Consider the following 25,261-nt stretch of genomic DNA (forward strand, 5'->3'; position numbering starts at 1 on the left):
TGCAGAATCCTCTGGATGCTATGCTTTGGGAATCTTTGCAGCCTACTCTTTCTCTTCCCTTTTAAAAATTTACATGTAGAAACAATTTTTCTGACATTTTTGCAATTCAGATTATCCCTCTACCCCAGGCAGTATAATAGTCTGAATTAGATTATACCAGTGCTTTCGTGAGACAAATATTTCCATATTCCCCATGCCGTGACATACACAATAAAAAACTCATGAAGGAAATGAAGTGAAAGATAGCACAGCACACTCTTTCAGTTGTTGACTTAATTCAAACATCATGCATGGCCTTTTCCTATGTGACGAAGGCTTTCTGAACTTTAATTCTTCATAATTTTCTCATTTGTTTCATCTTATTAGTGGCTTCCTGGGATCTGGATTTTTAAAATTCCGATTCTATCATCCAACATGGTAGCTAGCTCTCCCAGTTTTACATCATCTCTAAGTGTTATAATCTTATCCTTTATTTAAAAATCCTGAATTTGTAAAACTGATTTTAAAAAGCTCTTTTCCCAGGGCCAGCTTCCCTGGGCAAGTTACTTACCCTTTGTCTGCCTCTGTTTCTTCAATTCTAAAATGGGAATAATATAGTACCAACACTAACCTCCTGGGATTATTTCTTTTTTATTTAAAAATGTTTTTAAAATCCTTAACTTCCATCTTAGAATCAATACTGTGTATTGGTTCTAAAGCAGAAGAACAGTAAGGGCTAGGCAATGGGAGTTAATTGACTTAGCCAAGGTCATACAGCTAGGAAGTGTCTGAGTTCAAATTTGAACCCAGGACAGCCCATCTTTAGGCCTGGCTCTCAGTCTACTGAATCACTTAGCTGTCCCCCTCCCATTGTTATTGGAGAATCAAATGAGAAAATATAGCAGGTGCATGGAGCAGATTTAGGGAAATGAAGGAACTATTTAACAAGCTTCAGGTTCTCTAACCTCCTAGTCCTTTAGGGCTGAAATAAAAGAACTTTGTCTAATTTAATCCACCTTGGACTAGGAAGGGGACCTGGATAATAAGAGGAATTGCCAAAGATTAGAGGATTTCAAGGCAAATTTCTAAAATTCAAAAAAGAGGAGTCAAGTCAGGGGAGATTCTTTGTTCTTAGGCAGTGTCTCCTTCTATTAATCAGTCTTTCTAACTGAATTGCCTATGTTGTGTAGTACAAAGTTCCCTGGATGAGAGTGGAGAAACTTAGGTTCTTCTAGTGTCAAACTTACCCAAAACTCCATGTGAAGTCGGGCAAGTTTCTTACCTTTGCTGGGCTTGGTTTCACTATCTTTAAAATTAGAATTCTAGACAGGTTGGTCTCTGTAAAAATGGAGACTTGAATCCAGGACTTCAATCCCCAGAAATCCTTGCTCCACTTTCCCAGAGTGCCTTGTAACCTCACCTGGGCCGAGAGTGAGATGGGGTATTTAACCTGGTTGTAAAAAGGCTCTGCCTTTTTCCTACTTCCACTTGGGAGTAGACACGGCTCTCCACCTAGCAGGCAAGATGTGAGTGGTCGTGAATAGGCTCTTTGGGTCTAGACACATGCCTCCTCTTACTTGTATTTTCTTTATATTTTAACCTTTAATAAACCTCTAAAAATATCATACTCCTTGCAGAGAGAACTAATTTCTACCCTGCCTCAGTTTCCCCTAAATTTTAATCTTTACATCTCTAGGGTCCTTTTGGTCTCTGATATCCTATTGTACTAAAATCTCTGATATTCTCTGTTCTAAGGGATCTTTTCACATTATAATTTCTATAACTTGATACAATTATGAACTTGCTTTCACTGTGCTCTCAATACCAGGTTTATGCAGTCTCACATTCAACATCTATGACAAAAATTTTAGAAATAACCCTCTGTGGGCACAGTTAGGTGGTTCAATGGATAGAGCCTGGCCTGGGGAAGACAAGTTCTAGGTTCAGCTTGAATACATGGGTCGAAGGGATATGGTTGGGGATTTAGACCCTAAATGAACATCAACAACATGGAAATAGGTTCTGATCAAGGACACAAGTAATACCCAATGAAATTGCGCATTGGCTACAGGAAGAGTGGGTGGAGGGGAGGGAGGGAAATAATGTGATTATTGTAACCAAGGAATAATGTTCTAAATTGACTAAATAAACTAATTAAAAAAAAAAGTTCTAGGTTAAAATCTCACCTCAGATTTGAACTTCTTAGCTGTGTGACCCTGGGCAATTCACTTACCCCTCATTGCCTAGCCCTTATTGCTCTTTTGTCTTGGAACCAATACTTAGTATTGATTCTGAGTTAGGAGGTAATTGGTTTGGGACTTTTTTAATAGCCTTCTGGAGGTGCTTAATATTTGTTAAATTGAAATTTCCCTCACTACCCTCTTATCCCCATTCTTCCTCTCATCTTGCCCCATCAATCCATATTTTAAGTCCTAGATATATTTATACCATATTTACAAACTGGAAAAACTTGAGAGCAGGGTGTCATCATTAAAAGAGAGCAAGATAAAGAAAAGAAAGAACCAAACCCACCCCCCCACCCCCCACCCTTTACTTTACTCTAGAAACCTGAGACATCTGCAAGTACAGATAGAAGGAAGAGCCCCTTACTTGCTATTTGGACATCATCCACTGTGAAGACTTCATCCAGCTGCTGAAGGAATCTCTCAGTCAAGCTAGCCAAAGAGCTTATAAATTTCCGGGCACATTTCTTGGCACATTCCTGGAGAACATGAAAATGATCAGGCTTGACATAACAGTATAAGGAGGCATATAATTCTAGGCATTTGAAGATTCATGTCTTTGTTGTTGGATTGTAGGCATATTATTTATTTATTTATTTATTTTTGTTAAAGAGGAAGAGAGTGAGGACATAGGCTAGATCTCTTGAGGGTTAAAATGGTGTTTTGATTCATTCAGGGAATAATATTTTGGGGTTTGGGAGGAATATAGGGATCTCCCAAATGAGGAAACTCCTTCTACCAATGCAGCCAGCACTGATTTCAGTGTTTAAATTTCCTGGGAGTTCAAGAAAAGTGAAGCACAGTGGATAGAACAGTGCTGGGTCTGAAGTCAGGAAGACTCAAGTTCAAATCTGATCTCAGACATTTACTGGGTGACCATGGATAAATCACTTAACCCTGTTCTCTCTGTCTCTATCTTTCCCTCCTTCTCCCCCCTGAGCATCTCTCTCTCTCTCTCTGTGTGGGTATGTGTGTGTGTTTCTGTGACTCTCTGTCTCTGTCTCTGTCTCTCTCATATATACATACACACAAATAATGGTAAACTACTCAAGTATCTTTGCCAAGGAAACCACAAATGGAGTCACCCAGTCAGACAATTGAAATGACTGAACAATAACTGAACTTGAAGAGAAGTAACTGGTCTTTGGCTCATATAGTTAAGTCAAGGTGACTGGTGTGAAAAGGGAATTCTTTGTTCTCTTTGTCTATTCTGAGTTTACACTTGTGAAAGGGAATCCTTTATTCCCTTTGTTCATTTTGAGTTAACACTTGATTAACAATAATTTAAGTACCCCTACTTAGTATCTTACTAGATTGTGAAGACAGGATTAACTCTCCTTAGTCTGCTTTTTCATGGAATCAACAAAAGATTAAACACCCTACTTAGTACAAGGTGAGAAGCTAGCAAGGTACTTAGAGAATTCATGCCTCAATTAGCCAGGAATCTGTGAACCCTTTTGATGAGTATTCACCTCTCCAGAAGGTGAGAAGTGGTTCCCACAAACACTGCCCTCTGGGCAGTGCTGGGTGATTTGGAAGCTCTGATTAGAAGCTCTTGCCCCTGGAAGGGACAAGAAGGCACCATAAAAGGCTCTGAATTTCTGGGGCTGGGGAAGTCGACTCCAAGAAGGAAGTCAACTTCAAGAAGGTTGGTTCAAAAAAGAAAGTCAGCCTCAGAAATCACCTTCAACTCAAGTTATCATCTTGACCTGCCTCTTGGAGGAAACTTGGGTGGGTGGATAGTTGGCTTTCCCTTCCTGTCTTTTGGAGAGAGTTAAATTATGGTTGAAGGTTAACAAGTCCTGGCTGAGTGGAGCACCAGAGCAATATTTAGTTAGATAAGTTAATGTCTTTTCTACCCTTTTGTATTTCTCTGCTTTCACTTTTTCCACCTCTTTTATAAACAAAAGCTATTAAAGTCATTTAAACTTTGAAGCAATAATACTTTGAATTGGCAATTACCATATTATTTATAAATTTCATATATTTTAGTCAAACCATTAAAATTTAATTCTTACACTGGGCTTATTAGGTCATAGGAAAGTGGAATTGAAGGACATGCTAGCCCTTGGCCTTGGTCCAAGTATCAGAGAAATAGACAATCCTTCTTCAGACACAGAGAACATCCATATGTTCTGAGCCCTTGTTCTCTGCATCCCAAACTGATCCTTGGAAATAGGTGAGGCTGCTGGGAGTTTTCAGGGTATCCCAATGTAGTGCCAGAGGTTGGGCCTACATGTCAAAGAGAATTCCCATGGCACATTAGGAAGTGGCTCTAGGGCTGGTGCTACAAGCACTGTGGAAGGAGGGGACAAGTTTGTTTATTTAGCACACATACTCATGACCAAGAATAGCTTGGGCAACTACAGTGAGTGACCCTCAGATAGAGAGATTTGGTCATACAGGAAGATTAAGGTAGATGCCAAAACAGGGACAAAGTGGTTCTTTCTTTCCCCTTTTCCCCCTTGTTAGGGGGCCTAGTCATGGCCAAGCCTGATACTAAATTAGATCCATCAAGAGATGTGATAAGGGGGCTGGAAATTTCAGTCCTGAAATACTAATTAGGTAACCCTAAGGGAGCGGGGGAAAATATCCAGAGAGTGAAGCAATTGTTCTGTAATGACTGTTTCTCAGGGGACCTCAAAGTAGGTGGAATAAAGGTAATAAATCAATAGGTGTTAGTGTAAAAATGGAGATTTGAACCCCAGACTTCAATCCCCAGAAGTCCTTGGCAGTTCCCAGAATTCCCTATAACCTCACCTGAATTCGAGATCACAAATTATTATTTAAAGGGGCTGTACCGACTACTGCCTCTCTGCTTCCGCTTCTAAGCACATGAGTCTCTCAAGATGTAGTAAGTGAAATTGAATGGGCTTATCATAAGCCCTAGAAACGTGGCTTATTGATTTGTGTCTTTGATTTCTAATAATCTTTAATAAACCTCTAAAAATATAACTCTTTTAGTAGAGAAACTAATTTAAATGTTACATTAGAGGGTGTTGTCATCCTTCTTTCCTCCTTCCCCTCCCTCCCCCTTTCCTTCTCTCTTAGTATGAGGTCTTAATGCATTTTCTTAAACCCTTAACTTCTGCCTTAGAATCAATATTAAGAGTGGTAAGGGCTAGGCAATTGCAGTTAAGTGACCTGCTCAGGGTCTTACAGCTAAGGAAGTATCCAAGGCCAGAGCTCAGATTTTCTTGACTTCAACGTTGGTATTGCCTACAGCACTCCAATCTAATTCTCAATACTCAGACTAAAAAGATCTAATATATATACATTTCTTAAAGTTTTAGACAAATGTAGAAATTACAGGTCCAAAGTAAGTTGTTGAAGAAAATGTGGTTGTTTGGCGGGTAGGAGGAAGGGACATTCCTAATTATTGGGATGGCCTGGCTCTCTATCCACTGAGCCACCTAGCTGCCCCAAGACATGCATTTTAATGGAGGATGCAACATTTATAAATGAGTACATAGAAGATAACTTTAGCAGGGGGTGGTAGTAGCAGCTGGTAGAAGTGGCACCTGGGGTTTCTACAAATAATAAATGCAATAAACATGACAAGTCTTGTACCTCTAGTTTCTCTGAAGTGCTCAAAATTCCAGTATCTTGTTCTTTCTGTCTCTTTTCTTCCCTGGCACATAGAGAGGCCAAAGTTTTGGAGTTATATGGGTGCCCAAGGTCTGGTTGTAGCTCTTGTTTATTTTTCTCCTTCAAATAAAGATTAGACAAACAATCCATAAATAATATGAACGGGGTTTGAGGTAGGGCATAAAAAGAGAATTGAACTCCTTCCTTCCAATCTTTTCTCTCTGCCCCATGCTTCTCAGAACAGTTCGGTCTGGCATAACTCTCTGTGACCTCCTTTGGGGTTTTCTTGACAAAGATACTGAAGCAGTGTGCCATTTTCTTTACCAGATCATTTTACAGATGAGGAAACTGAAGCAAATAGGGCTAAGGATTAAGAGACTTTCCCAGGGCCACATAGGTAGTAAGTGTCTGAGGCTAGATTTGAACTGATGAAGAGAAATCTTCCTGACACTATCTACTATACCACCTCGATGCCTAGTATATTCCCCTTCCCAAATACTGACTAAGCCCCTATTAGCCTTGTGATGGGGGGTGGGGATGTAGGAGAATAATGGAAAAGGAATGGTGAGAGGGGAATGTGCATACCATAGGATGATGATTTGTAATCACTTACAATTGGAGAATGGCATTACCACCATACATCAATCAACAAAATAGTCATTAAAAGTACTTATTATTTTCTGGGAATTCTGTTAGCTAAACCTTAGGGATTAAAAAAAAATGCTAAAACAGTCCATGTCCACAGGATTTTGTTGTTTTTCAGTTGCTCAATTGTGTACAAATCTTCTTGACCTCCTGGGCCATAGCTATCCAAGGAGTTTTCTTGGCAAGGATATTGGAGAGGTTCTCCATTTCCTTCTCCAGTAGATCATTTTGTTAGGCAATCAGAGATTAAGTGATTTGCCAGGGACACACAGCTAGGAAGTATCTGAGGCCAGCTTCAAAAGCAAGTCTTCCTAACTCCAGGCCCAGTGTTCTTAACCACTGCCCCCTCAAGAGATAGGCATTTTTTTAAACCTTACCTTCCATCTTAGAATTAATATTGTGTTTTGGTTCCAAGGCAGAAGAGGGGTAAGGGTTAGGCAAAGGGAGTTAAGTGACTTGCCCACAGTCATATAACTGGAAATGTCTGAGATCTGACTTGAACCCAGGACCTCCCATCTCCAAGCCTATCCATGGAGCCATCTAGCTGCCCCCTAGATAGATCTTCAAGGAAGTCAGAGATTCTGGGAGTTAGAGATTTGGAAGGAGAGCATTTCCAGGCGCAGAGAGATGAAATATGTTATATGAGAGGGAGGAGTAAATAAATCAATAAATAGTAGATAAAATACTAGAGTGGGCAGCAGGGAATATAATTTAAGAGGACAAGAAAGCTAGGAAGGGGCAGGTCACAAAAAGCTTTAAATGCCAAAGGACTTTACATTTGATCCTGGTGATAAAAGTCATGACAGGAATGCTAACTTATTAAGGACAGGATTTTTTTTTTTTTGGTGGGAAGAGAAGGGGGAGTCTTATGTCCCCGGCACTTAGCATAATACCTTGGTCCATAGTAGGTGTTTAATATTTATTGAATCAGATTTTCTTTTTACTAAGAACCCTTAGGTTTCTCCCCCTACCCCCATTTCAAGCACTAGATATGTCAGAAAAGCCAAAAAGAAAGGAAGATTCCGTTCTGAGACTAATCCAATCAGCCATAGTGTAGTCTTTATGGAACTAGTTTCAATAGAATTGAAAAGGACCTTAGAGGTCGCCTAGTCCAATACTCTCATTTTATAGGTGGGAAAACAAGCCCAGAGATGGCCAGTAACTCCCTTGGGACAGCACAGGTAGTAATCCTAACTCTTTCCACTATATCTGTCTGCCTTCTTTTAGAAGAGCTTCTCTGGGGCTCTAGTCTGAAAAGCAATTATTGCCTATAGCATCTGCGGAACCAAGAAATCCCAGCTATTTACCAGTCAGATCTCTGGAACAAACTCTCTGGTTCTACAAGTTACCCAGTGCCAACAGGTTCTCTTCCTATCCTGTTAACTGGAACATTCTTTGCCTGGCCCATTCTTTGCCCATAACCCCCACTTGTACATCTCTTCCATGCTGACAGATCTATAGCATGGGCATGCTAACAGTGACCAGCCTGACTGGCATGTTGGCTTTTGGAACTAACAAACAAGAATGCCTTTGCTTTAAGTAATTGACTCTTAGATAATTCAACATGCACAGAACTGTGATGCCTGAGAAGTTTTAAAGTGGCTAAGTTTAAGTTTTACAGTAGAAAGAACAGCAAATATGGAGTCAGAGATTTAAATCTTGACTCAGCAATTTACTGTGTTACCTTGAGCAACTTTCTTCACTCCTCTGGATTCATCAGAAAAAAATGAGGGGGTTGGACAAGACCTGATGGTCTAGGGTTCAGCTGACAGCAGGTCCTAGTAGCTGGAAAGGCATTCTGAGGTACAGCCATTCCGCCTGAGCCTAGCCTCTCACACTATCCTTTTACAATTTGATAACTGATAAAATTCAGATGGCTCAAAAACTCCTCATACTTTTAGGACAAAGTTCTTGAAAAGGTATGCCAGGAATAAAATGTCGGCCTTTTCTCCTAAAATTCTGAGTGAGATGGGGAAGGAAGAACATAGATGATCCATAAACAAAATTATCTCTGGAGACTTGGATGATAGGTCAGCTTGGTGGCTCAGTGGATGGAGTCCTGAGCCTGGCTGGAGTCAGAAAGATTCATGGCTCCTGAGTTCAAACCCAGCCTCAGACACTTACTTTGTGACTCTTGGAAAGTCACTTAATCCTGTTTGCCTCTGTTTCTTGAGCTGGAAAATAAACACCAAGGGAATGGCAAACCACTTCAATCTTTGTCCTAAAAGTATGAGGAGTTTTTGAGCCATCTGAATTTTATCAGTTATCAAATTGTAAAAGGATAGCATGAGAGGCTTGGCTCTATGTTTTGCCAAGAAAATCCCAAATGGGGTCCCAAAGAGTCAGACACAGCTGAATCAACTGAATAACAACAATCTAGATGCTATTCAGTGTGGGCAGCTATCTCTATATTATGATTAGAGGCCTGGGGGCTCCAGATAAACCCCTCTCACTTATTCCAAGGGCATGCAAGTAAATAGAACTTAGAATATATAGCTCTCAAAGGTGCTGGTTACAGGACAGGCTTTTGACCAGGCCCACTCCGGTAGTGACTGCTGAAGCTGGATGCTTGTGAACACATAACATAAATTGTAGTCTCCTCCTTGCCTCAGGCTTTCTCCATTTTTGCTCTTTTAAGTTCAGAGTGTTCAAGAAGTCAGGCTCTAGGCTAAAAGGTGTTAAGCTAAGTATACTGTTCCCGAAGGACAGAAGAAGGGAAAAGGCTGAAGGAACAAACAGAAGCACCAACTTCATTCTGATGAAATTCATCCCTTCTTCCCAAAGACTCGCTGCTGATTTTTTATTGCCTCTTGTGATAAAACCTTACAAAAATGCCAAGACCCTATTCTAGTTAGCCGAAGGAACTGTGCTCCTGTCTCTTCACTGGTATAGTTTCTCTCCTGCTGGCCAAGTTTGGTCACCAGATCGTGGTAAGTCTGATATTTCTCAAAATGAGTTGAGGGCATCACTCCTGTGCTTTGGGGATCGGAGTATAATATATGTTTACTTTTTTTTTTTTTTATGAGTTACTCCTAGACAAGTCTTGCTGATGGAAATTTCTGTCCTGGATGAGGATTTGCCTGGTAGGAGGTCATAAGATCTTAGATTTAGAGAAAGGAAGCTTAAAGGTGGTTAAGTCAAACTTCTTCATTTTTACATATAAGGAAACTGAGGCTGAGAGAGGCAAATGATTTGCCATGGGGTACATAGATATGTCTGAATTGGAATTTGAATCCAGATCTTGCTGACTTTATATCTGGTGCTCTATCCACTATTCCATGATGGTTCTCTTAAAAAAAGATGCTTTCTCTAGGTCAGTTAATAAGCATTTATTAAGCACCTATTGCGTACCAGGGACTGTGTTAAGTTCTGGGGCTAAAAAGAAAAGCAAAAAAAAAATAGTCTTTGTTCTCAAGGAGCTTATACTCTAATGATCATGATATCTAGAATATTTTGCCTTTTTAAATTAACTTACTTTCTATTTTAGAATCAATTCTGAGTATTGTTTCCAAGGCAAAAGAGTGGTAAAGGGCAGGTAGGCATTTGGAGTTAAATAGCATGGGTCACAGAGCTAGGAAGTGTCTGAGGCTATGAATATTCTGACTTGAGAAAAGAAAAAAGGGGAAGTTCAAGGAAAGTTTATGCTTTCTGGAAGGAAAAAAAAAGTGTAGTTTTCAAGGGCAAAAAGGTGGACTAATAAATGCAATCAATGCCTGAGCCCAGGCATGGGATGCCTCAGAAATCCTCAGAATTTTGATTACTAGAAGTCTGAGACACTTGAGCCACCTACCCTTGTTTGTAGCCATTTCTTAAGTTGTTCATTGAAGCGTCCTTGGATCTCTGCTTTGCTGGTCTGAAGGCTGTCCCAATGTCGATGGAGAAAGTTTTCCATGACAAGTTCAGCAACATGCGGTAGTTGTTCCTCAAATTCCTTTAGTTGATCCCGTAACTCTATCAGATTGGAGAGAAATAGAACAACTGATAGCCCAACGAGATGCCTAATGAACTTGGATACCTAGAATGACTCTCAACGATTATCTCAAAAACTATAAAAAGCAAAATCTTTCTTTTCCAGTTCAGAACAATGTGACATGGAGCAGCAATATATACTAGATACTAGAATCATGCTGGATTTCAGTTTGGATGTCAAAGGTATGAATGTAAGAATTCTCATTAATTTCTTTTCCGTTCATAGATTAGTGTACTAGTAGCTAACGGCTACAATAAAAACCAATGGTTTCGTTTTTCAAGATGCGCCATGTTGTTTTTCTATGATTTTAATAACAATTTTAGCCAAACCCAAGATTTCCATTTTACAAGACACCACACAATTTTCCACAGGAAATATATTTCTGACTTAACCTAAAACTAAGTTTTTCCTTAAAGACACTGAAACTGACCTCTAGAGTGAGGGTTATTTTTAATCTCTATGGAATGGGGAAAAGCCAGTTCTCAATCCTTCTCTGCCTCTTTTATTTTAGTTCAGGGAATCACAGAAACCAAGAAATATTTAACAGAGGAGGAGTTAAAAGTGTTAAAGAGTGAAAAGATGTGTCTGTGCTCTGTTATCAGGATGCAAAATAGGAAGACGTTTTCTTGCTGCTTTTGTTAAGTCATCCAACTGGTGAATGGCAGAAGAGTGGCCACATCCCTGCTTGCCTTAAAAAGAGTTGAGGCTAGAAGCAGCTTTGTGATGTCTCAAAGGGTAGCATGGGAAAGGAAAGGGATTCTATGTCATAGTCCTCTCTGTTTGCAGTAGTATGTTGCTGTGGAATACGGCCAGAAGGAGGTATCACACTCACTCACACACACACACACACACACACACACACACACACACGGAGTTAGGGATGTCAAGCCCTATCAGAGAACACATCCTCTGGCAGCTGAGAAGACTGCTGCCCATGAATTTAAGAGAGAACTAGTTCTGAGGGTCGAAGAAGAGCTGGTGAAGAACCTCAGCTGAGTGACCCACCTGGTATATACTATATGTCTAGGTGGGCAGAACTTGGGACACCCTGAAGAGATAAATGGGGGGCCCAGCAGTTACAGAGACATTTTTCCTTCTAATATTATGTCTATCCCCCATTTTATGAGGGGAATGCTGTGTAGTTGCCCTTACTATGTGTATGATTTTGCATTGAGCTGTTTGTGTTTCCTAAAGACAAGCATGCAGGATGGGAGCTCTTGATCTAGATTTAAAAGTGTAGACCCACCTTAATAACCCCTGAACTTGAGGTCAAAGTCATCATCCAGGTGACCCAGTATGGGAGTGTGATTTGGGGAGAGCAGCCTCAGAGGGGCACTCCAGCGCCGTACTGGCTATACTCTATATTGGAGGGTATATATCTACGCCAGTGCATATGTATGGACATAGATGTACATATATATACGTCTATATTAGCTCCTTGAAGGAAGGGGCCATAGATTGTCTTTGTGTCTTCCCCCAAGGGTATATATATATATATAACTGGAGCTTAATAGATACTTACTGAGTAAGCAAAGGAATGAATGAATGAATGAATGAATGAACGAACGAACGAATGAATAAATGAATGAATGAATGAGTCTTATAGAAGCAAATAAATGAACAGCCTTCCAAGTACCTATAAGACAAGCATTATGGTAATCTTCTGTCTGGTTCTCATACTCTAATAGCTTCTTTGCAAATACATCAGCACATTGGTCAAAGGTATCCTGCATGAACTCAGGCCTGGTGACAGAATGTTTCTCTTTACGGTAAAAATCCTAAAGAAGATAAAAAATATATTTTATATAAATATATAGATAAAAATATAAATTCTCAGGGGTCTGATGTGCCCAAGAAGCTTCAAAGGTCAAGAAGGGGGCAATGAGAGGGCAGGTAGGTACCTCAGTGGATTGAGAGTCAGGTCTAGGGATGGGAGGTCCTAGGTTCAAATCTGACCTCAGCCACTTCCTAGCTGTGTGACCCTGGGCAAGTCACTTGACCCCCATTGCCTAGCCCTTACCACTCTTCTGCCTTGGAACCAATACACAGTATTGATTCTAATAAGGAAGATAAGGGTCACACACAAAAAAAGAGTGAGCAATGAGTTACTCAAGGATAGGGCTCACATTTTATTCATCTTTGTGACTAATCCTGGTGCACTTCACATATTAAGATTTTTCCACTTTTAATAATTTAAGATTGCACAGCATTTGACTTACTTTAGTGCCAGCCTCTGTCACATTGGGGTAGTACAAGTATTATTAGCTCCATTTTAATATGTGCTAAACTTCTTTCTCCTCTCATTTTCTACTTATTTAGCTTCTGATCTTACCACTCTATAAAAACTGCTCTTTTCAAAGCTGGCTCTTTTCTCAGTCTTCATTCTCCTTGCTGATGCCAGTGCTATTCCTCACCCTTTCCTCCTTGAGAACTCTCTTCTTTCCCGGGACACCACTCTTTCCTGGTTCCCTTCCTCCCTCTGATTCCTCTTTCTCTGTCTCCTTTGCTGGATCCTTTTTCAGATCACATCATTTAACTGTAGATGCCCCTCAGGGTCTGTCCCGGACCCTCTTTTCTCCTCTCTATCCTATTTCACTTGGTGATCTTATCAAGTCCCATGGATTTAATTGCCATCTTGATGCTGATGATTCTCAGATCTTATCTTAGCTTGCCCCAAACTCTCTGCTAACCTCCAATCTGCCCTTTCCAACTGCCTTTCAGACATCTTGTACTAAATGCCCAGTAGATGCTTTAAACTCAATTATGTCCCAAACAGAACTCATTCACTTTCTCCCCAAACACTCCCCACTCCCCTCCACCTTTCTTATCATTCTAGAGAACAAAGCAACCTCTTGGTCCCCCGGCTCACTAGAGTCCTCTGGGATTCCTCAGCATCCCTTCCTGTCTCCTGGTTTCATCTTCCTCACATCTCACAAAGGTCCTCTTCTCTCCTCTGACCACTCTCATGCAGGTCCCCATCCCCTCTGGCCTGGTTTATAGCAAGAGGTTGCTGGAAGGTCTGTCTACCTCACGTCTCTCCATGCTCCAATCCTGCCTCTGCAGAGATTTTCCTAAAGGTCTGACCATCTGGTTCTCTACTCCATAAACTGTGGTGGTCCCTGTCACCTCCAGGATCAAATGCCAAAATGTTTTGTTTGGCATTCGTAGCCAAGCATCCTATTTATTCAGTCTCCTTGCATCCTTACTGTCCAACATATGTTCTTTGGTCCAGTGGCACTGGCTTCTCAGCTGTTCGTGCCCTCCATCTCTTGGCTCTGGGCACATTCTCTGATTGTCTCTCATGGCTGGAGCAGTCTCCCTCCTCCATTCTTACCACTGGCTTCCCTGGCTTCCTTTAAGTCTCAGTGAAAGTCCTATCTTTTACAAGAAGCCTTCTGTAATCTCTCTTAGTCTCAGTGCCTCCCCTCTGTTAATCATTTCCTATTTATCCTATATATACTTTTCTCTATATATATTTATTTACGTGTTGGAGACAGCTAGACAGTTCAGTGGGTAGAGTGTTGGGTCAGAGTTCAAATCTAGCCTTAAGTACTCACTAGCTGTGTGATCCTGGACAAGTCACTTAAACCTGTTTGCTTCAGTTTCCTCCTCTGTAAAATGAGCTGGAGAAGGAAATGGCAAGCCACTCCAGTATCTTTGCCAAGAATACTAGGTCACTAAGAGTCAGACATGACTTAACAACAGTTTGTATGTTGGGTCATCCTTGAAGGCAGGGGCTGTCTTTTGGCTCTCTTTGCATCTCCTGCAAATAGCACAGATAACCTGGTGCATGGCACATAGTAGATAAATGTTTGCTGATTAATTAATTGCTCCATAAGTATCTGATGAATAAAATTGCAGATATGAGTATTTGGTAGGAAAGCTGATCAGGGAGAACCTTCTTCAAGGTGGCATATCTCTTCCCCTCCTCCTGCTTAGTTTTCAGTGACTGAGATCCTGATGGGCTTCAGGGTCTGGGGCTGTGCCAAGATGATCAGCTGTCTACAACTCTGGGAAGGATGAATGGGGGGGTTACCTATAACTCCTAATGTGCTTCTGTTCAAAGCCAACTATTAATTTCTGGAGGAGAGAGGAGACTGTGCACCTGTACAGGTTTTCTTGCCTCCCATTCCCTCTGTCCCCAGAAGACAGAACTACTCTATTGTACTCTGGGCCATCCTCTGAAGGGAATAAAGGGAAAAGAAAGGCAAAAGACCAGCAGAAAGAAGAGGCTCCTCCATTAGGAGTCCTCCTCCCATAGGACCAGATAATCAGCTTGGGGGCATCTTCACTTCCTGAAGTGGAATCAGCATATTGCTCACTAGAAACCACTGAAGAGATGCTTTTGTTCTCTTAGCAAGAGGCCAGTGGGCACATTCATAAGTTATAAGGAGTAAGAAGAGCATTCCTCTCCCCACCAGAATCAATCTAACTTATCTCTTAGTATTTAATTCTGTAGGCTTCATCCAGTCACTTTGTGTGTAGTAGCAATTAATGACAGAGAGGATGAAGACTCCAGAGTAATTCATGGTGTGGTGCAACAGCTCTCAAACTGTGATCTACAGATCCTTGGGGGTTCCTAAGACCCTTTCATAGAGTCCATTAGGTCAAAGCTATTTTTATAAAACTGTTATACTAAGATGTTTTATTTTCTAATACGGAACATATCGAGAGGTTTGTTGTTCAGTTGTTTCAGTCATGTCTGACTCTTTGTGGCTCTGTTTGACATTTTCTTGGCAAAGATATTGGAGAGGTTTGCCATTTTCATCTCCAGCTCCTTTTACAAATGAAGAAATTGAGGCAAACAGGGTTAAAGGACTTGCCCAAGGTCACACTAGAGTTAGGGAGGGTCTGAGGCTGGATTTGAAATCTTCCTGACTCCAGGTCTGGTACTTTATCCATTGTATCTGCAGCACATTGCATCCCAGCCAATATCAAGAGGTATAATATATGCAATCAAACAAGCAAAAGTTTTTGGGGATCCTCAATAATTTTCAAGAGTTCAAAGTGGTACTGAGACCAAAAGTTTGCAAATTGCTGGTAAAGGGGACAGGATACCTAATTACAAATTGGGAGACTTGGACTCTAATCTTATCCTTCCCAATGAAAAACCTTAAGCCAAAGCCTCTCTGCACATCTAAATTTCCAGTCTATCAGATAAGGAGGATAGAATGAATGCTACCTAAAATCCCTTCTAGCTCTAACAATCTATGACCTTAAGTCCCTTCTCTTTCCTCCATTCTATATTCTAAGTTCCTTTTTTTTTTAAAAAGTATTTGATGCTCTAAAATTCTATGGAAGGGTCCTGTTGGAACTTGGATTATATCTTTCTTGCTTGCTTAGAGAGCACTCAGTTAACCAAATCAAGGATATGCCAGCAGAATGAAGACTAGAATCCAAAATGTTATAGGAGGTGGAGTTCCTTACCTCTGCTACTGCAAGCAAAGTGTCATTGCCCTCCCAGAGAAGTAAGCGGATGATACTTTTAAAATGACTGAAATCAAACAGAAGGAAGATGGCTGAAAAAGACTCGCCTTTCATACATTGGTACTTATCCCACAAATTGAATCAAACCAAACTAATCAACCTTGTGTATTTGATTGCCCCACTTCCAGAAAAGATGAAATAAAGTATATTTATGGGACTGAAATGAAAACTGTCTTACTCAGTTCGCTCAGGCCTGTCTCCAAACACTTGATACTTCTTGTCTTGTCGATTTGGTCGGGAGTATCTTAAGGCACTGAAAAGACATAGATATTTCATTGCACTCGGAAAGGTCTCATTATTGGGGAAAAAAAACCCAACAATAACTGACTTTTTATAAGGGGTATTTTCTTTTTCCTTTGATGTATCAGCTATGAAACTATGGAGTTATTTTCTGTTCTTATAATGATATCTTACACTTAAATTTAGTGATGAAATTCTAAATACATTCTGTAATTTCTAATTTATTTGTTTTTCACCCCTGAATAAATTGAAAAGTGCCTATATAATCAAAACAACTCTAAGATATCACCTAACACCCAGCAGATTGACTAATATGACAGCAAAGGAAAGTAATGAATGTTGGAGGGGATGTGGCAAAATTGGGACATTAATGCATTGCTGGTGGAGTTGTGAATTGATCCAACCATTCTGGAAGGCAATTTGGAATTAAAAGACTGTCTGCCCTTTGATCCAGCCATAGCACTGCTGGGTTTGTATGCCAAAGAAATAATAAGGGAAAAGACTTGTACAAGAATATTCATAGCTGTGCTCTTTGTGGTGGCAAAAAATTGGAAAATGAGGGGATGCCCTTCAATTGGGGAATGGCTGAACAAATTGTGGTATATGTTGGTGAAGGAATACTATTGTGCTCAAAGGAATAATAAAGTGGAGGAATTCCATGTGAACTGGAATGACCTCCAGGAATTGATGCAGAGTGTGAGGAGCAGAACCAGGAGAACATTATATACAGAGACTGATACACTATGGTACAATTGAATGTAATGGACTTCTCTACCAGCAGCAATGCTGGAAGAGGACAATTATGAGGGACTTATCAGAAAGATTTCTATACAAATCCAGAGAAGAACTGTGGGAGTAGTGTGAAGATGGGATTAACTCCACTCTACTTATTCTTTAGATTTTTAGCCACCAGGAATGTATATACCCCCACTTAAGGATTAAGTGTGGAGGGGGGAAGGTTTATGACTTGAATGTGCTAGCAAGTGACAAATCAGAAACAATTGACTGCCTCCTGGGCAGCCAAGAGCCAAGTTTAAGCTACCATTGGTACACGTAAAGGTGGAAGGAAGGCATAGAAAGTGACACAAAGAACTGCCTTTAAATTTGGTGGCCACTTCCTGTGAGGGTGTCTTTGCCTGGGAACTTGACCTTGGAGGAGCTCAGCTTGAGATCTCAGGCTGCTTCCCTTTGGACTGACACTTGGTGAGTGAAAGGCTGACTCCCTTTCCTTGGCTTTCTGGAGACACTAGCCTCTGGAGAGGCCCCTCACTTTGGAGGAGGCTTCATGACTGGAAGCTTTGTTAAATTAATTCTCTGCCCCCACCCCCACCCCTTGCTGGGGCCTCTGAATCCCTGCCTGGTTCAGACCAGGCCAGAGCAGATCTCTCTCTCTCTCAATTTCCTTACCTTCTCCTCTCTATTTATAAATAAACTACCATAAAAGCCATTCTGACTTGAGTAAATTCATTGGGATTTAGTAATTAAATTCCTGGTGACCAAACTCTCAAATATTCAGTCCAACCATAATTTTTACCACTTACAGTAGAAACACAGAAGAAAAACAACTGCTTGATCACATGGGTCAATGGGGATATGATTGGGGATGTAGACTCTAAATGATCACCCTAGAGCAAATATCAATAATATGGAAATAGGTCTCCATCAATGACACATGTAAAACCCAATTGAATTGCACATCAGCTATGAGAAAGGGTTGGGGGGAGGGAAAGAACATGAATCCTGTAACCATGGAAAATATTCTAAATTAGCTAATTAAATAAAATCCCCTCCCCCCCCAAATGCCTATATAGAATTAACCAAAGATGAGACATTTAGTGTTGGAAGAAGGAACAGTTTTGATACTTTTAGGCTTTGGAATTAAGCATGATGACAATATATGGACAATGAATGTGGAAGTAAGTCCTCAAGTAGTTAGGGCCAAAAAAAGTCCAGGGAGTGGGAGAGGGTAGTTGGAATGTTATGAATTACATTGCTTTCATCTGATAGAAGCAGACTTTTTCTGGAAAAATACAAGCAACACTTCATGGGTTTCTGTGTAAAGGATATGGAGGGACTGAGTAAACAATACCATCAACCATGTTTGCACAAAAGAAGCAGAAACTTTCGACAAAGGTAAAGAGTAATAGAGTTATAATTTGATGCTATAATGCCAGGACTCGAGGGTTAAAAAAATGTTTCATGTATTGAAATCAAGGTCCAGATGAGTGTATTAGCTACACCAATACATTAAAAAACAGGAAGATAAAACATTCAGTTGTGAGATGAGTAAATACATTTCAGGTTGGAAGGAAATTTTTACAAGAAAAGCTGGTTCAATGAGTTGGTCAAAATATAGTGTTAATGAGGCCAGGATCATGTAGGTCTAATGGATCTACACACCCTTCTCAGAATTCTTTTTTAAGCTATTTATTTTATCATTCTTTTCTTTTAAGTTTTGAGTTCCAGGTTCTCTCCTTCCCTCCCACTTTCCTCCTCCCACTGAGAAGACAAACAATATATCAGTTATACATGTGAAATCAAACAGGACATATTTCCATATTAATCGTATCCTCCCCAAAAGCAAGAAAAGTGTATATATATAAATCAGACAATTAGGTTCTTTGTCCTATTTAGCTTGCCAAACTGCAAAAATAAATACATGTATATATCATTGGATTTCAGTTTTTGTTTAAGTTCTCTAATTTCTTTAGTTATCTTTAGTTAAGTTATCAATTATATCATTTTCCTCTTCTGATTGCCTATCTTTCTCATCTTGGAAAACATAGTTAGCAATTCTCCGAATTTTGTCAAGACCCATATCAAACCAATTTGGACAGTTACTCTGAAAATAATTTCTGACTACAGGGCATGCATTTTTTACAAACTGCCTGTGAATGTGATTTACATTCTCATCTGTTAAAGTATCCAACCCAATCCATTTTTCTGCAGATTCAAGTGCAGTGGAAAGTGGAGGTAGTCTCTCACACTTCCTGCTTTTAGGTACTCCTGGGTGTCTGGAATTTTGCCTCATAGTTTCAATTATTGCTTCCCTGATTGTAGTAAGTCTCTGAACCCTGCAAAATAGATATATTCCTAATCAAGATCCCGAGTTGGCCAGTTGGTGATTTGGGGGTTATTATTAGTGTCCTGTATAATCTGCTGTTTCTCCCTTTTTGTTAATTATTCATCCATAAGGATGTCAAAGTTCAAATAAGAATGATTGTAAAGTTTAACTAAGTGCTTAAACTGCTTTACAACTGCCATGGGTTCTTCTTCAATGATGGAGTATTGTCTTAAAACTGTCTATATCAGCCTATGTAAACTTTTTGTGGTTCATGAGATTATATATATATATATATATATATATATATACACCACACTCTGGGGACACTATGGGTACCTCCCTTAGAGGGAACTATATGAACTGGTTTGCTTTCTAATGCTTCAGTTTCCATTTCTAATTTAGTTGGATTATCTGATTTAGTTGTACCCTCTAATTTAGTTGCATCATGTTCTTTAGTTTCTGCCATTATCCCTTTAGCCTTGAGTAATTCCTCATATTGAGTTTGCATTCTATCTAGTTTAGTCTCTAGATAATTCACTTTTAACATTAGATCACTCTTTTCAGTAGCCTGCTTTTAAATGTTTAAACATAACTGCCAAAGATTTGATCATCATGTAAAAGCAGATGATAAACAACAGTAGCACAGGGACCATAAGCGATTAGTTGTAGGAGCATCAATGAGAGTAATGGCATTAGAAAGTCATAGGCAAGTACATTTTGTATATATATGTATATATAAAAAAGCATATGCAAATATATATATATGCTTTGGTCTTCTCAGAGTTAAACAATCTATAAAAACCACAATAGATATTCAATAGTGTTTCCCAAGTTGGGAAAGGAAGACACTAAATCCCTTTAGGTTTTTCCCTCAGACAGAGAGAAAGGCAAAGATATTACCTCCTCCAGCCCTGAGAGAGTCTCTGAGAGTGTCTCTGCCAACTGCCAGAGACCAACAATCCAACTGCCAGAGAGTAACTGACACAGAAAAATGGTTATAACAGTCAACAATTGAAATTAACACGTTCTCTCAGCGCTGCTTCAAACTCTAATTCTTTTTTCAAGCCAGCCATATTACTTCTTATCTCTAAACTAATAAAACAATACTTATTATCTAATATCATTCTTATGTCATATTAGTCATATCCTCTCCAAAAGCAAGAAAAGTATATATACTTTAGTTTGCATTTAAGAGTTTATTAGTTCTCTAGGGAAGTGGATAGCATTTTTTCATCACAAGTTCTCGGAATTGTCTTGGATCATTGTGCATTGATTGCTAAGAATAGCTGTCATTCACAGTTGGTCATTTTATAATATTGCTATTAATATATACAATGTTTTCCTGGTTTTATTGATTTTACTTTGCATCAGTTCATGTAGGTCTTCCTAGGTTTTCCTGAAAGCATCCTATACATCATTTCTTGTAACATAATAGTATTCCATCACAATATACCACAAATTATTCAATCATTACCCAACTGATGAGTATCCCTTCAGTTTTCAATTCTTTGCCACCCCCCCCCCAAAAAAAAACAACCTACTATATTTTTGTACGTATAGGTTCCTTTCCTTTTTCTTTGATCTCTGTGGAGGGATAGACCTGATAGTGGTATTTGCTGGATCAAAAGGTATGCAGAGTTTTATAGCTCATTGGACATAGCTCCAGATTTTTCTCCAGAATGTTTGGATGAGTTCACTACTCCATCATCAGTTTATTAATGTACTTATTCTCTCTCATTCCCTTCAGCATTTGTCATTTCTGATAGGTGTGAAGTGGTATCTCAGAGTTGATTTTCTTTTAAATGTTTACATTCAATCTTGGAATGGATACTAAATATCTATTCCAAGTCAGAAGAGTGATAAGGGTTAGGCAATTGAGGTTAAGTGACTTGCCCAGTGTCACACATCTAGGAAATGCTATCTATCTACCCCTGAGAGTTGTTTTACTTTCCCTTTCTCTAATCAATAGTGATTTAGAAGGAGCACCAGAGCTGGCTCATTGGATAAAAAGCCAGATCTGGAGTCAGGAGGACCTGGGTTCAAATTTGGCCTCAGATACTTCCTAGCAGTGTAACTGTGGTCAAGTCACTTAATTGCCTAGCCCTTTCCCACTCTTCTGTCTTGGAACCAATACTTAGAATAGTAAAGGGTTTTTAAAAATAGTGATTTAGAGTATTTTTCATATGACTATAGTTGTAATTGCTTCTTCTGAAAACTGTCATATTCTTTGATCATTTATCAAGCAGGAAATGGCTCTTATTTTTAATAAATTTGGCTTCATTTCCCATACATCTGAGAAACAAAGTCTTTATCAAAGAAATATGCTGTAACATCTTTGATATTACTATATTTTTAAACAAAACTTGCTGTAATTTAAAAAATATTACTTATCTATGGTATCTTTTAGCAAAAATGGTAGTTTCCCGGATTATCTCTTTTAATTAGATCTATTTTTTTACTTTTGCTTTGTTGGAGATCATAATTGCCACTTCTACCTTTTTTAATTCAGCTGAATGAAGCATAATAGTCTGATTCAGCCTTTTAACTCTGTGTGTCTTACTGTTTCAAGTGTATCTCTCATACACAATATGCTGTTGGATTCTGGTTTGTAATCCATTCTGCTTTCTGCTTCCATTTTAGGGAATAGCTCATCCCATTCATATTTATAATTATTAACTGTATAGTTCCCTCTTCTCGTTTTGTTTATCCTTATTTCTCTCTCTTTTTATCCTGACCCTCCCTACTCAAAAGTCCATTTTGTTTCTTAACACTGCCTCCCTTTATCCACCCTCTCTTTTATTGCAAACTCCAAATACCTCTTATCTTTTTACTTGCCTATATGGGTAATATAGATTTCTATACGCAATTGAGTGTGTGTATGTACATATTTATAAAGGAAGAACAGATCATTTAACATATATATATATTCTTCCTTTTTTTAATCAATTCTCATTGAGTGAGGTTAAAGCATTGCCTTGCCATCCTTTCTCTCATTTCCCCTTACTATAAAAACTTCCTTGCGCACTTTTAAGAAAAATTTCCCCATTTTAGCTCCTCCTTCAACCTTCTCCTCTCAGTGCATCCTTTTATCTCATCCTTCCTTTTTTTGAAAATCATCTCAACTCATTCCTGTGCCCTCCTTCGATGCAAACCCCTTCTAACTGCCCTAATGATAAAATTCTTAGGAGTTGTGGGTATCATCTTCCCTATAGGAATGTAAATAGTTTTTAAATTGAGTCCTTTATGATTTCTTTCATGTCTACCATATTAAGCTTCTTTTGAGTCTTGCATTTGAATATCAAAATTTCTATTCATCTCTTTTCATTTAATCAGAAGTGCTTGGAAGTCTCCCATTTCACAAAATATCCATTTTTTCCCTTGAAGGATTATATTCAGTTTTGTTGGTTAGGTTATTCTTGGTTGTAATTCTAGCTCCTTTACATTCTGAAATATTATACTCCTGCCCTTCTATTTCTTCATGCTGCTAAATCCTGTATGATCTTAACTGTGGCACCAAAATATTTGGGTTATTTCTTTCTGACTGCTTGCAATATTTTTTCTTTGACCTAGGAGCTCTGGCATTTGGTTATAATATTCCCAAGAATTTTCATTTTGGGATCTCTTTCAGGAGGTGATTGGTGGTTGATAACTTCTTGAAATATGATGTCTATGCTCTTTCTTTGGTCATGTCTTTTAGGTAGTCCAATAACAGACGTTCTTTTCTCAATTTTCCTGTTGTTTTTTTCCTATAAGATATTTCGTATTTTCTTCTATTTTGTAAAATTCTTTTGACCATTTTATTGTTTCTAGAAGCCTTATGAAATAATTAGCTTCTAATTGCCCAATTCTAATTTTTTAAAATACTACTTTCTTCAGTGAGCTTTTAAGCCTTTTTCCCCCTATTTGGTTAATTTGGCTTTTATACAAGTTTTTTTCTTCAGTGAATTTTGTTGTCTTTTTTGCTATTGTCAATTCTATTTTTCAAGATGATATTTTCTTCAGCATTGGGTGGCTCTTTTAGTAAGCTGTTATCTTTTCATAATTTTCTTGCATCACTTATTTCTTTTCCTAAATTTCCCTCTACTATTCTTATTTCTTTCTCTAAGTCTTCCAGGAAATTTTTTCGGGCCTTGGATCCAATCAGCATTTTTCTTTGAAGGTTTTGTTTGTAGATATTTTCACATTGTTTTCTTCTTCTAATTTTATATCTTGATCTTTCTTGTCACTGTGGTAGCTTTTTATGGTCAAATTCTTCTGTTGTTTTTTGCTCATTTTCCCAGCCTGTTTCTTGACTTTGAACTGTATGGTAAAGTTAGACTCTAGTCACCTAGGGATGGAGAAGCACTGTCCCAAGTTTTAGACTTATTTGTGCTGATGTTCTCAGAACTAGTTTTAGGAGTGTGCAAGTTTTCAGTATTTCCAAGATGGTGTTATCCTGGGAGAGATGTGATAAGTGATCACTCAGTTTATGCTCTTGTCTTTACCCAGGAAGAGCCTCTGTTCCTCTGCAACCACAAGTACTACTGTTTCCCTTGGCCCTGGAAATGTGACCAAGTCCCCTGTGCCAGTACTGCTCTTGGCCCTAGAAATATGACTAGGGCTCCTGATCCCTTGCAAACTGACCACAAATGCTCCTCTCTGCCCTGGAATTATGACCCAGAACTACTTATGGTTAATAGAGTTCCCAGTGGCAGTTGCACCCAGTGCCAGCTCTGGGTTCCCTGTAATATCTTTATAAACAGTTGTCCCACTCTCTTACCATTCTCAAGGAAGAGAGCTCCCAAAGCTGCTACTGTTGCTGTTAGGGCCACCTCCAAGACCCATAGCTAGTGTTCTTGTCATTCTCTAGGCCTACAGTCATCCAAGTATTCTAGATTTCTCCTGTGGACTGCCTAAGTTTTCTTAGGTTGGAAAAATGTCTCCAGATCTCTTGCTTCTATCTATCCCTCCAAAATTTAATTCAAGGTATTATTTTAAAGTTGTTTGGAGGGGAATTTTGGGAGAGTTCAGCTGGATCCCAGCATGTACTCCCCATATACTTACTTCTTTCATTCTGTTTTACCCCTAAACCTTGCCAGCAGGCAAATAAACACACTTCATGACAAGGGGAACTAGTTGAGAATGTGTGGACAACTTGACCAATTTAAGGGAACATCCTTCTAAGATTAGGTGCAATTGTCTAAAGAGAACAGTTAGTGAAATGGTTGAAGGTGAGGCTGCAAGGGGGTAAAGTAGTTAGACCTAGACATAGGGGGTTCTATGTTCCAATGTGATCTCAGAATACTTCCTACTTGTGTGACCCTGGAAAAGTCATTTAACTTCAATTGCCTAGCACTTACTATATATGTATATATATATACACACACACTTAGTATTGATTCTCAGACAGAAGGTAATGGTTTAAAAAAAATACTAGTCTAAGGCAGTAGTGACAAATTCAAACAGAAATGGGGCCACTGAAAAGGATCCCTGCTAGCCACATATTAACTTAGTTTTAAAATGTAATGTTATTTATATTTTATTAAATTTTTATTTATTTTGTCAAATATTTCCTCATTACATTTTACTCTGGTTTTGGGGTTGCATGGTTGACACCTCTAGTCTAAGGACTTCCATATCAGCATGTTCAAAGTGAATCTTGGGAGCCTTGAGTCTAAATTCTTTTGGGATTTTGTGACATTCAAACACCTGGAAAATATTCTAAATACCTTCCTTTTTCTTGGGATAAGTTCAGATTTCCCAAATTAAATGTCTAAAAAAAATGCACTAATTTTATGAAGCAAAGTAGGATGATGGTTAGAAAGTTGGCCTCAGAGGGCAGCTGGGTAGCTCAGTGGATTAAGAGCCAGGCCTAGAGACAGGTCATCTTGGGTTCAAATGTGATCTCAGATACTTCCTTGCTGTGTGACCCTGGGCAAGTCACTTAACCCCCATTAACCTAGCCCTTAACACTTTACTGCCTTGGAACCAATACACAGCATTGATTCCAAGATGGAAGGTAAGGGTTAAAAGAAAAAAGAAAAGAAAATTGACCTCAGAGCCAGG

General features: G+C 39.1%; 1 protein-coding gene across 4 annotated transcripts in view; it reads right to left on the reverse strand.

The window, feature by feature from the left end:
- The window catches only part of CCDC180 (coiled-coil domain containing 180), a 113,057-nt gene that overhangs the window by 14,060 nt on the left and 73,736 nt on the right, over window positions 1-25,261 (reverse strand). For 3 of the 4 annotated variants that reach the window (XM_056812641.1, XM_016422885.2, XM_056812642.1), the window contains 6 exons: window positions 16,091-16,165; window positions 15,853-15,919; window positions 12,062-12,203; window positions 10,246-10,406; window positions 5,793-5,930; window positions 2,590-2,701 (listed from right to left, as the gene is read on the reverse strand). In XM_056812641.1, the coding sequence (XP_056668619.1) occupies window positions 2,590-2,701; window positions 5,793-5,930; window positions 10,246-10,406; window positions 12,062-12,203; window positions 15,853-15,919; window positions 16,091-16,165 (695 nt within the window). Of the gene's footprint in view, window positions 1-2,589; window positions 2,702-5,792; window positions 5,931-10,244; window positions 10,407-12,061; window positions 12,204-15,852; window positions 15,920-16,090; window positions 16,166-25,261 lie in introns of those variants that run through there. The other variant, XM_056812644.1, reaches the window with a different exon arrangement.

Source organism: Monodelphis domestica, chromosome 1, assembly GCF_027887165.1.
Source record: "Monodelphis domestica isolate mMonDom1 chromosome 1, mMonDom1.pri, whole genome shotgun sequence".
NCBI classification, from domain to species: Eukaryota; Metazoa; Chordata; class Mammalia; order Didelphimorphia; family Didelphidae; genus Monodelphis; species Monodelphis domestica.